The sequence below is a fragment of the Schistocerca gregaria genome, chromosome 2 (genome assembly GCF_023897955.1).
Source record: "Schistocerca gregaria isolate iqSchGreg1 chromosome 2, iqSchGreg1.2, whole genome shotgun sequence".
Lineage (NCBI taxonomy): Eukaryota > Metazoa > Arthropoda > Insecta > Orthoptera > Acrididae > Schistocerca > Schistocerca gregaria.
In genome coordinates this window covers 293,128,277-293,142,178 of record NC_064921.1, presented here as the reverse complement: position 1 = coordinate 293,142,178, position 13,902 = coordinate 293,128,277, and the positions used below count along the sequence as shown (strand labels likewise).

At 36.1% G+C, this 13,902-nt stretch overlaps 1 protein-coding gene across 1 annotated transcript in view; it reads right to left on the bottom strand.

Moving 5' to 3' along the window:
* LOC126336902 (androgen-dependent TFPI-regulating protein-like) overlaps positions 1-11,838 on the bottom strand; it is a 63,296-nt gene extending 51,458 nt beyond the window's left edge. The window contains exons 1-2 of the mRNA XM_050001029.1: positions 11,540-11,838; positions 2,781-2,924 (exon numbers count right to left, since the gene is read on the bottom strand). Of these exons, the coding sequence (XP_049856986.1) occupies positions 2,781-2,924; positions 11,540-11,719 (324 nt within the window). The 5' untranslated portion in view covers positions 11,720-11,838. The remainder of the gene's footprint in view (positions 1-2,780; positions 2,925-11,539) is intronic.
* Between the last annotated feature and the right edge of the window lie 2,064 nt (positions 11,839-13,902).

Sequence of the window (13,902 nt, the reverse complement as noted above, 5' to 3'; positions counted from 1 at the left end):
GGAGAAGCTCGCCAGAAAATGACTCCATATTTCAGGATTGATTGGACACTTGCATATTTCACATTTTAGGCAGTCTTTGCTACAGCAGGTTTCAAGGATCCTCATCACATAGCAAAATGTGTTCAATATTTTGCTAAGACTTTCAATATGAATTCCATATCTGAGAAACTTTGTCAGGTCAGCTCTATTTACAGTTTTGTTTGACAACTGGATATTTATAGTTTGTGGAATCTTTTACTTGACATTATGGAAGTTGATTGCTACAGTTTTTCCTTCATTTATGATTAACTTATTGTATGTGAACCATTCTGCTATGTTACCCATTGTCTTTCTTATGTTTTTGTGTAGTAAATTTTCTGATTTTGCAGTAATGAGATATCTTGTGTTGTCAACAAACTGGTAAGCATTTTGACACTGTATGTTTGCTTATTGGTCATTTACAGATAAGAGGAAAAGCCTGGCCCAGTCATTAGGTGTGCCTCTGATGCCTAGTTGATTTAATTTCTATAGCAGTGCTTCAATATCTATAATATCAAATGCTTTTGACAAGTCAAGACACACACCAGTGATATATTCACCAGTGGCCACTTTCTGGTAAATTTTGCATAGGAATTCATAGATAGCACTGTTGGTGAAGTGGTTCTTCCTAAAGCTGTGTTGGGCTGTGGGTAAGATTTGATATTTTTCCATAAAGGCTGTAAGTCTTTTGTGGAAGACCTTCTCTAGAATTTTTGAAAAGCCAGACAATAGGGCAATAGACCTGTAATTGCCAACTTCTTTCGTGTTTCCTTTTTTGTCGATTGGTTCCAATTTTGCAATTTTTAAGCAAGCAGGGGCAGTCCCTGATGCCAGTGCACTGTTGCATATATTGTTAGTAGTTTTACAATCGTAATAAAACACATCATCAGTTCTTGAGCCACCTTAATTCCACCCATGCAAAAAAAGAAAAAAAAATCAGCAAGAAAACAGTAAAGAACACATGCCTCCATTTTCTGCACAGATTAGAGATTAGATTAGATTAGATTAATACTTGTTGCATAGATCATGAATACGACACTTCGTAATGATGTGGAACGTGTCACATTTTAGTTCATCTCTAAACTGACAGCATCTTGGGACATGAAGTCTATTGTGAGCCAACACACAGATTTGTATCTGCAAGTAGCCATCCCCATTGCAGATGGGTGGTGTCCTCAACACACATGTCTATAGGGCACAGATGACAACTATCTGTGTGAGAAACTTGAATGTCTCAAAAATGTGGCTCAAGGTAGGCCATTCATCACACAAAATATGCAAGGTTCTGCCTTTCAATCTTTATGTGAGCATCCTAGGTCAAAAGGCTGAGAAGGAAAGATTGAAATCCATGGTCTTCCTACTATAATGTAAGGAGTCTTTCTCCTAAAATATGTTAGAACCCAAGCATGAACTGAAGTTTCTCATTATTTCTGTGTCGGAGTGCTTAATGCTATGTGTACAAATAACAAATGTCAGTGTGGACTTTCATATGCTGGGCAAACAACATCAGTCATTACATGGGATATTAATAATACACTCATCTGCTACAGCCCAAAAAATCAGTAGTGGCTGAGCACTGCACTGAGACAGCCCACTACATTGAGTATGAAAATATGAAGTTTCTAACTTCTACATCATCCTTCTGAGAGTCAGTGATTAGGAAAGTCATCAAAATCTAATAGACAAATGGTTCTATTTATCCAAGTTATTGTTTTAACTTGGTTGAAATATGAATATCATCATTTGGAATAGCCAGCTCTCAAAGACAATAGCACAGAACCAGAGATCTTAATGTCTAGTGTTTATAAGCTACAGTAGAATACATGACACAATCTGCATTATAGAGAGTGTGTCAGTAGCACAGGTCATCACTGCTTGAGTGACATTTTTTCAGCTGTGATGATCTGTCTCTGCAAGTATTATCTTTATTAGGTGGGTGGGAGGGCTTCAGCATCAGTATTATGTGTCTGAAGATGACTGGATAATTCTCAGGCAAAATATCAGCAGAGAACACTTACTGGCTACAGCTGCAGTCCTGGAACTTTGTAAACTTTGTAGAACAAGCCTTATGCCATGGCAACAAGAAGATTCATTTCTGAACCTGTTGTTATGAAAGACGTGTATCAACAAAATCACAAAGTAAGCTAACAGAATCAATGAATGGGTTATTATGAACTGTCACGGTCACCGTGAACCCATTCAGAATTTGTATTAAATTGCTCCCAGTGCTTGGTACATGCTATTAAAACCACTTCAAAACACAGTTGAATGTCTGGTTACCTCACTACTCACTTTGCAACATTAAGGAATTCTTCTATATGCGTGAGAATGGGTTTAGCTTTTACAACGTTTTCACAGTACTTTGCCGTATTTTCATCTACTGTATCTAATATCCACTGTATTACTATGAATGAATTAGAAAACCTATTTCACTGCAAAATGGTCAATGGCTAATAAAGGTTCCTCATTTCTGGTGTTTTGCATGATAAATTATCAATCAGTCTAAGAGGTGGGACACATAATAGAAATTGATCTGCAGGTTTTTAAAATTTAGTTTTCCTTGATTTACAAAGAAGTTCACTTAGACATCATATATGTAGCAAACAAAAGATTTTCTATGGTGAGTTACTAGCACCAATTCAAAAAAATGTTTTGGACAGAGAATACAGCTGTATTTTATTACACTAGTTGAAGTAATTTAAATAAATAAGTGATACCTACTATACTATAGCTAGAATGTATTTGAAGTTCTATTTACTTACAAGTGATAATGGAAATACAAACGTCCTGAAAGTGTAATTGTTCACTTTCCTTACATATTGTTTGACCTGTTGCAAATAGCTATTTGACTGCAGCTCTAGTACATCTTGGGCAACACAAAGAGCAAAGTGAAATGTCTGTATTTCCTGTAAATAATGTAGATAATTACTAAGGGGTGTAGTTTGTTTTGCTAAAAAACAATTCAGTTTTTTTAGGTATGCTTACATTACATAAAATAGGGCACAATAAAGTATGGGCATGACTATCACAATTTACTATGTAAGTGTAGCTTTTAATTACTATTCATCATAATATAATGTGCATTAAAAAAGAAACAATCCGGAGGCTGAAGAATGAAAACCATTGAAAATGGCATTACCTTGATCAGATTTTTCGGACACTTCATTGTTCTGTGGGAAGGATTGATAGTTCATATAGGAAATCTGAGAACTCTTTTAAAAAAAATTTCTAGCCTTTTTGAGAAAACAAATAATAGTGCAACAGACTGGTAATTTGCTAAATCTTGTTTCTTTCCTTTCCTGAATAGTGGCTTGAGTTTTACGCTTTTAAACAACCACAAGAAAGCTCCAGTTGACAGTGAATGGTTGCATGTATTGTAGAGCTGTTTAACAATAAGGTTACCATAGCCCTTACTATAGAAATCTGAGATGCTTTCAATGTCTGTATGATATGTAAACTTTAAATTTGTAATTATTGTTAAAATGTGTTTCTAATTAGCTGTTTTTGAAAGAGAGAAGTAAATATGTTTTTTGAGGACTGTGGTAATACATAACTATTATTACTAACTATGAAAAGGATAGATTACATGTTGGTGTTGTTCTTCAGTCCTGAGACTGGTTTGATGCAGCTCTCCATGCTACTCTATCCTGTGCAAGCTTCTTCATCTCCCAGTACCTACTGCAACCTACATCCTTCTGAATCTGCTTAGTGTATTCATCTCTTGGTCTCCCTCTATGATTTTTACCCTCTATGCTGCCCTCCAATGCTAAATTTGTGATCCCTTGATGCCTCAGAACATGTCCTACCAACCGGTCCCTTCTTATGGTCAAGTTGTGCCACAAACTTCTCTTCTCCCCAATACTATTCAATACTTCCTCATTAGTTAAGTGATCTATCCACCTTATCTTCAGGATTCTTCTGTAGCACCACATTTCGAAAGCTTCTAATCTCTTCTTGTCCAAACTATTTATCGTCCATGTTTCACTTCCATACATGGCTACACTCCATACAAATACTTTCAGAAATGACTTCCTGACACTTAAATATATACTCGAAGTTAACAAATTTCTCTTCTTCAGAAACGCTTTCCTTCCCATTGCCAGTCTACATTTCATATCCTCTCTACTTCGACCATCATCAGTTATTTTGCTCCCCAAATAGCAAAACTCCTTTACTACTTTAAGTGTCTCATTTCCTAATCTAATTCCCTCAGCATCACCCGACTTAATTCGACTACATTCCATTATCCTCGTTTTGGCTTTGTTAATGTTCATCTTATATCCTCCTTTCAGCACACTGTCCATTCCATTCAACTGCTCTTCCATGTCCTTTGCTGTCTCTGACAGAATTACAATGTCATCGGCGAACCTCAAAGTTTTTATTTCTTCTCCATGGACTTTGATACCTACTCTGAAATTTTCTTTTGTTTCCTTTACTGCTTGCTCAATATACAGATTGAATAAGATCGGGGAGAAGTTACAACCCTGTCTCTCTCCCTTCCCAACCACTGTCTCCCTTTCATGTCCCTCGACTCTTATAGCTGCCATCTGGTTTCTGTACAAATTGTAAATAGCCTTCCGCTCCCTGTATTTTACCCCTGCCACCTTTAGAATTTGAAAGAGTGTATTCCAGTCAACATTGTCAAAAGCTTTCTCTAAGTCTACAAATGCTAGAAACGTAGGTTTGCCTTTCCTTAATCTTTCTTCTAAGATAAGTCGTAAGTCCAGTATTGCCTCACGTGTTCCATTGTTCCTACGGAATCCAAACTGATCTTCTCCTAGGTTGGCTTCTACTAGTTTTTCCATTCGTCTGTAAAGAATTCGTGTTAATATTTTGCAGCTGTGGCTTATTAAACTGATTGTTCGGTAATTTTCACATCTGTCAACACCTGCTTTCTTTGGGATTGGAATTATTATATTCTTCTTAAAGTCTGAGGGTATTTCGCCTGTTTCATACATCTTGCTCACCAGATGGTAGAGTTTTGTCAGGACTGGCTCTCCCAAGGCCGTCAGTAGTTCCAATGCAATGTTTTCTACTCTTGGGGCCTTGTTTCGACTCAGATCTTTCAGTGCTCTGTCAAATTCTTCACGCAATATCATATCTCCCATTTCATCTTCATCTACATCCTCTTCCATTTCCATAATAGATTACATAATATTTGATATTTCAACATGGACTTTCCACTGTTTGACTGTTATTACTGATTTGAGTCTACTGACAAACTGCTCACTTAAATTTGAAAATTGTAGTGATACAATTTCTCGTCTTCTACTACTTCTTCTTATTCCTCTTCTTCAGCAGTAGAGCCCATGATGGGCCTTCACTTCCTCAACAATCTGTGACCATGTGTCTCAGTTCTCTACTTTTGTCTTCCATCTTGCTAAGACAAGCCATCTTGCACCTGGTTGGCCCTTCCTTCCTTGGATTAAAATCTGCTTTTTGTTGCTCCTGTCATCTTCCACCATCTTCATATCTTCTAACCAGTGTTTTCTCTAAGATTTAATAAGTTTTACTTTATCTTTCCCTGTGTATAAGCTGTTGTAATTTTTGGTTATTTCTTAGTCTCGAGACGCCCTCTGGCTCTTTTTTAAGCTGTAGATCTGATACAGGGTTTTTCCTTAAAATGTCCTTAGGTTTTTTATATCCATTTCTATTACTGCCCACATTTCTGGTCCACACAATTTCTCTTCAACGCATAATTGTTATCCATAATTGTCTAACTGCATGACAAAAACGTGTGGGCTCTTCTTGCCCGCTGTTTTGCTATTTTCTGTACAAGTTTTACTTTGTTATTGGCAGTTCTAATGTAATTGCTTTTTGCCACTTTGTTCACTTCACTGATTATTTTGTTAAGTACTGTCTTGTATGTTTTCAAATATCTTTTTTGCTGATGACAAAAATCACTTTCAAGTGAACCATGATATGCACAATACAATTTAAGACACAAAAATTATTTACCTGCATTTTTGACCCCCCTGTGCAGGGTTCAGATTGGAAATCATGACCAGCTCAAAAGAAATTTAAAAAGCACCTCACTAAACACTCCTACTAATTATTTATCATCTACATTCAAGTTAATTCTTATTAGTTACATCACAAGTAGACTGCAGTGTCACTGTGAAGCTGTGTAACAAGTGTTTGTGTATTTTAAACAGGTTTCTGTTGTCACAAATTCAAATGACTATTTTCTTTGAAAAATACCAAAGTAATCAGATACATGTCAGGCAGGTGATTGCCGATAAACAGCAACTATTCACTACGACTAAGGAATCAGCAGCTTGTTTCAAAATAGAGGCTTTCTTTCTTCTTTAATGGGGTGCATTTAGCTTGTATAATCACAAATAATATCAAGCAGTATAATGATAGCTTATTGTAATGGAGGGACAGATTAAGTTTCTATTAATCGGTCGTATTCTACTAATGGAACTAAAATGATATGGCATTAAAGGCATTCCTTTTGGATAGGCAGTGTCTTAACAGTAGAAAAAAGAAGGCCACTTTAACAAATAATACAAGAGGAATAACATTAAATTTAGAGTGGGGAAATATTAAATTCTGTGTGCTGCAGGGCTCAGTTCTTAGCCTGCACACGTTTTTTGACCAACAAATTGATTTATTTGGGAAGACATTTCAAAAACTGTTATGTTTGCTGATGGCATAAGTATTCTGATAAAGGGTTCAAATATATCTATGTGAGATACAGTCAGTAGAATAAGGGGACAGGCTTATAATTAATTCAGCAAACAGCTTAAAATTTAAGGTTACAAATTCTCATATTATGCAATTTGAAACAAATCAAAATTACTTACAGGTACCAGAATTAGACATCAATGAGTCTACTGTGCATACTTTCACTATTACTGTTTCTACACACAGCTTTGCCTTCCACTTGTTTTATCACAGCCTACCCCTCTTCCACCTGCCTCCTCCTCACACCCTGTCCCTCATACAACTGCCTACTCACAGCCTTTCCCTCATACACCTGCCTCTTCACACCTTCTCCCTCTTCCACCTCACACTCTCTTTCTCTTCCACTTGTATCCTCACACCTTCTTCCTGTACTACCTGCCCACTACCTGTCTCCATCTCACACCTGTCTCCTACACCTCCACCTTCTCCCTTTCCATCTTCTCCTCCATTTCTCTCTGTCCATCTCCTTCCTTCCCCTCTCTCTCCATCTACATCCCTCCCTTCTCTCTTTCTCTGACCTTCTCCCTACGCTCTCTATCTATTTCCTCATCCACCCTCTCTCTGTTCACCCCCTCCTCTCCCTCTCTCTGTCTATCTCCTATGTCACCCCACTCGATTTGGATGTGTTTCTTACTTCCACACTACTCTTTCCTTCTCATATTATGCAATTTGAAACAAATCAAAATTACTTACAGGTACCAGAATTAGACATCAATGAGTCTACTGTGCATACTTTCACTATTACTGTTTCTACACACAGCTTTGCCTTCCACTTGTTTTATCACAGCCTACCCCTCTTCCACCTGCCTCCTCCTCACACCCTGTCCCTCATACAACTGCCTACTCACAGCCTTTCCCTCATACACCTGCCTCTTCACACCTTCTCCCTCTTCCACCTCACACTCTCTTTCTCTTCCACTTGTATCCTCACACCTTCTTCCTGTACTACCTGCCCACTACCTGTCTCCATCTCACACCTGTCTCCTACACCTCCACCTTCTCCCTTTCCATCTTCTCCTCCCTTTCTCTCTGTCCATCTCCTTCCTTCCCCTCTCTCTCCATCTACACCCCTCCCTTCTCTCTTTCTCTGACCTTCTCCCTATGCCCTCTATCTATTTCCTCATCCACCCTCTCTCTGTTCACCCCCTCCTCTCCCTCTCTCTGTCTATCTCCTATGTCACCCCACTCGATTTGGATGTGTTTCTTACTTCCACACTACTCTTTCCCAGACAATAAGTACTTTGTGTATCAAGTTTGCTTGATATCAGTTCATGTTGAGATGTGGGACGCACACACACACACACACACACACACACACACACACACACACACACACACACACACACACACACATTCCATTTATACATTCTTGTCAGTTACTAAAGAGAACGAGGGTTCCTGATGAATTGTAGTTATATCCATGTTTGCAATGTGTATATATTTTAAATTAATATATTGATAAGAAATTTAATTGTGGATAATACTTGTCTTTGTTCAATAATGACCAACCACATTGTGTGTAACAAACCAAAAAGCCATCCAAATTATTACAGAACACAAAACTGATACATAATCTGATAAGAAATTATCTTCAAAATTCCCACATTGATAGTCATTAACTTTTGGTAATTTATCATTCAATAGAAAACTTCCTTTTGCATTGTATTGTGCACCTATGGTGGAATGTTTATAATTTTAAATTATATGTGGAACAAGAAGCTTAGATAAACTATTAAGATCCTCAAAACTGATGGCTGGCCTTTAATTTCTGGCAGCTGACTCTATTATAACAGGTAGTGAAAGGCTGAGTTTCTGAACCTGGAAACACCAACTATACAATTTCAATGTCTACAAGACCCTCAAGGAAAAAGATAAGTAGAAGGTGCTTACTTGTTTTCTTGACTGATACATGAATTGAATGGGCTGAACTCACATCAAACCTGACAGAACATGCTAATTCTAGTTGAGGACTCAAACAAAGGTCACAATAAATGTGTATAAACTAATCCTGATGTAATTCCAATAGCTATCATAGTGATTAGATTGTTATTTGTCATAGTTTCTTGATAATGTATTTTTCTGAAGAGCCTGCAGTGTTGTATTTTGAATACAGCTTGAGTTTTTCCACATCCCTGAAGAGTCTCCTACACAGTGGGGTTTACAGAACACAATGTGTGAACTAATTACTCACTGCCTGTCTTTTGTTAGTGCATACCTCAATTCAGTCCACATGCCTGAAGACACTGAATGAGCAGAAGGAGTGCATCTTAACCATAGTGAAAGTTTACAAGTCTACATTGAAACTAATTAATTGTAGTATGCTTTGTGCTATTCCAAAGCATTTGATTCAATGGAAGCTCTAAGATGGTCAGCAAACGTTCTGTGCTCACTAACATTATGGAAACTGTAGTGAAAATATGAGATTCTGAACTTACTTAGAGAATAATATTTTCAATGTGCTACTTGGTTGTTGGTAAGAAAGTTGCACAACTATGACAGTGTTTTATATGATAAGAAAAATAAGTACTTCTACAAAGAGAAGGAATCCATAGCATTAACACTGTGAGCTCAGTAAATCATTTGACAGTATACAGTATTATGTCTTATTGAACAGTCTGAAATATTACTTTATTGATATTGCCATGGCTTAAAAGCCCCTTTTAGAAAACAGTCAACAAATCATACCTATTCATGGAGCAAAGTCACATGATGCATTTCAGGGACCCACTCTTGGACATACTTTGTCTTGTCTTATGGAATGAAAGCACAAGAATGTATGATCAATAAATCATTTATTCTGCTAAATGATCAGCAAGTCATTTGTATGTAAATGCTGATAAGTTGTTGTTTACCAAATAGAAGAGACACTGTGTCCATAAATAAAAGATGTAGACTCCTTATCTCCTTAAACCTCAGTCAAGTAGTCTTCCTTCACAGCTAGCCCCCCCCCCCCCCTGCCCCCCCACCCCACCCCCCACCAATGCACACATAATCACTGTTGTCTCTCAACACTGCCCAATGTCTCTACATATGAAGGGATCTGTCCTCATTTGCATATGACTCTTATGAGACAGGATTGCTGGAAAGTACTTACATCCAGGATGTGAAATGTTTAGTACTGCCAACAGACCCACATGAATGTTAGAGTGCATCTTTGCTTTCAGACCTGTTACTTCCTTCTTCAGGGAAGAGATAGAAATAGAATGAGGAGCATTAAAAAGGAAAGGCAGGTCACTCAGACTCAAAGATGAGAGAGACCCAACTGAAAGAAGTAATAGTTCCAAATGACAGTTCCAAATGCTAGGATAATGACATCATTTTTCTTTTATGTTTGTCTGTCAGCAGTACTAAACATTTAACCTCCCCCCCCCCCCCCCCCCCCCTGAAAACAAGTACTGGCCAGCAGTTCTATCTCACATTTACTAATTCTCATGATAAAATTTTGGTTTGGTGCAAGTTATTCTTATTACTTCTTAGTATCTCCATGCTTGCATTAAATATATCATGTAAAACTAATAACTGAACATCTATGAATGCACATTCAAGGACATTTCCAATATTACACTTACTTACCTCTATGCATACCCACTAATATTATTTATGGCATACAATAAAAAGTTTAAAATTGATATGCATTTTATATGCATGAGCAGAAGTAATCTGTATAAAGATTATCATCGCTATAGAAGGTTAAAAGTTTTTTTTCAATTTGAGGCAAAATACATTAATGAGGAGAATGTAGAAATAGAACAGGTTATTGAGAATTTTCATAAATTAATGACTATATTAAAATTATACCTTAAAACCAAAATGTATCAACACTGATATTTTTAGTTTGCAATTCAGTATCAGCATTAATATAAAAAATGTTTAATAAAATAAATCACATTCGTTCAGTATATAACTGTTATTGTTCAGCATTAATTTCTAGACTCACACACTTGTTGAGTATATAAAAGTAGGTGAACAGCAGTTAATAATATAATGAGAGAAAAGCATCTTTTAATGTGGGTGCTCCTTTGAAAAATAAGACACAAATTGTAGCTTTTTTATGGATGAATAGTCGCTCAAGTGCCTTTGAGAAATAAGATAAGACATCTATTTTAGTTTATAGTTTGTTATTAACATAATATAAGGAAGCTGTTTCTATAGCTTCACCTATGTGCTTATTTATACCTTCAGTCAGTTCACAATTTCATGATGTGTTTATGAAGCACAATGTCTGAATGGATAAACAATAGGCCAGTAAGTGCAAGTGTTCACCTTCACAACAAAAGAAATAAGGACAAATTAAGATGCACACATCATAAATCTTAAGTTACTGAAACATAATTCCATAAAAAGGAATATAGTTAATAGAAGATTTTCCAGTGCAGACTCACTGCAGAGTCTGCAGAACAACAGAAATGAAAAAAATACAATAAAAGTTTCTGTAAAAGCCCAATTTCTGCCAGGTGCAGGGCAAATTTTACAGTGCAATGTCAAGCTTAAAAAAAACATATAGTGTAAAGAAAGGATGTAATCTTTCATGAATATAGGTATCTTATAAGCTCACATTACTCTGAGTGTAATGAGCTTTAAAAAATCATTGGCTAATATACACAAATGAATTTGTGTTGTATTGTTTTTACTTAGTGTGCAATGATGTTTTCCCCCCAACAGAAACAATTAAAAAGAGAAGAAATAACAGGCAATAAAAAATTCTGCTAGTCATTTAAATGCAAGAATATCATAAATATTTAAGTAGAATCAAATAATTATTGTTATTGAGAGTAGAAAGAGAAATAAGTTAAATTGAAACCTAAGTAACAGTGAATCTATATAAACTTACAAAGTTCCAGATAGTTAAAAATCTGCTCCAGTATTTCTCAAGACCATGAGTCCATTCAAGATCTACTGGTACCTTTCCTTTACCTAATTTAGCAGCGAAATAATATAACACAAAAACATGATGCAAAACAATACCTAAATGAAAAATGAAGTGCTTTGTACTCATTTTAGTTCCAGGCATTTTAGTCTCTGTGTGTGCTAGCTGTGTCAGCACAAACTGTTGTACCTTCTTTAAAATCACTCATGCAGATGAGTGAAAGTCAAAGTCTTGTGTATTTCTGCTTGCATGCTGCAGTAGTAATACTTACATAACTGTGTCAGCCTAACCTGTTTCTTAAAAAAAATTTAAAAAAATGCAGCAGCCTCTTTCCCTCCGTGAAACAGAATAAAAACTTGATCACCTTGATATGCCCAGTCCTTACAACTGGACCTGCTATGAAGCAGACAAACTTCAAACAATACTATGTGTTTAAAAATACATTTCTGTCCTCCTTATCATTTATTCTTCTTCCTTTTTTCTGCTGTGTGTACAAAAGATCATTTCTTTTTGTTCTTTTTGTGAAGTCCAGGTTACACTTACCAGTACAATTAGGCATTATTAATCAGTCATTATTGGTTTAAATCTAGTAAAATAAATAATAGTTGATACATTGCAATAATTTCATCCACTAAATTGATGTTGCCTTCTGTCTACATACAAATAAATAATTTACTACTTTGTCAAAATTTTCAAATGAAGTCAGCAAAGACTATACTACCTTAAGAGTCCTCTATCTTTTCTAATGTTTTCTGCATGAAAGAGAGTGTGTCAAGAATTTATTTAGTCTGGAAGAAAATTTTTTCCTATGCTTCTGAGAAGCATGTGAAGCTGCATGCCTTCTGTACTGTATTACACTGTACATTTATTGGTCCATTTTCATTATACAGCACAAATGATATCTAAGAAATGAAATACATAGCAAGCTGTAATTACATGGTAGGATGATATTCTAGTTTTGTGGATCTTTGCCTATCCCATTGTTTAATAAATGTTAATATCTAAGTTACAGTGTATTAGATCAAATATTTTGTTGATAAAAATGAACAAATGTAGGCTATTATATAAATGACATACATGTAGACTTATTAGTGTGACAGACAGTATACAATATTTTTGTAAACATTTTCACTTCTGAAAGCATTGATTGTATAATTCTGATTTATCTAATAAAATGCCTGTTTTTTATATTCATATCTTTTCTTTAGACTGGAATACAATACTAAACACTTACTAAGAAGATTTCTGATGTGCTGGTAATAATTTTTCATAATAATATACTATGTATGGATGAAGGATGCAGTAGTTGTTTCGAGATTAAGAGCCTTGCACATGATAGAGTAGCATGGAGAGTTCCTTTCTCTATGTTTGTCTCTTCAGAAATAACTGACAGAACTATATATAAGACAATTTATCATTAAATTTGCAAAACTGACTTGTTGTTTCCTTCACAAATCATGTTTTATAAGGAACAGCGCAGCTACAATCTACACCACACACACACACACACACACACACACACACACACACACACACACACACACACACACACAAACAATTCACTCCAGGATGTACACCAATTATTACAAATATTTAGCTCACATATTCACTAAATAAAGGACCCAGTATAAGACACTAACAAACTAGAACTCAAAGACTTATAACACTCAACTTTTTATTGGACAAAAATGGGATTTATTTTCATAGTCAATTGCTCAGTAAAACTTTGCAATCTGTTAATGGCCTCTGAGTTACCTTGTTTCAGAACTGTATAGAGTTTATCATCTGCAGCCTTTTGAATCTTGAACTCTTTAGATGCAGGCTGAGATGATGCACACAAAAAACAACATCATGACTATTATTGTATCAACTCAAAATGGAGAAGCCATCTCATCACAGATGATACCAGCAACAACAAAAGCAGCAGAACAAACACAACCAATAGCAGTTATACAAAATGCAGCAGTACAAATAATAATCGAAGCAAAAATGCCAACAACAGCATCACCATCAACAGCAGCATCACAGATAGCAGTAACAATAGAAATCCCAGCAATAGCAGGAGCAGCAGTACAAACAATAATTGGAACATCGATGCCAACAACAAGATCTCCATCAACAGCAGCATCACAGACAGCAGTAACAGCAGAAATCCCAGCAATAGCAGGAGCAGCAGCAGACATGGAAACAACCATCCATCGGGCAGCAAGTAGACGGAAAAGGACACCTCCTTCCCATCTGAAGGATCTTTTTAATTGCAGATATGATGAAAAAGAAGCCACCAAGATAAGTAACATTGAATGTCTAACAGTACTCCACCAAAACAA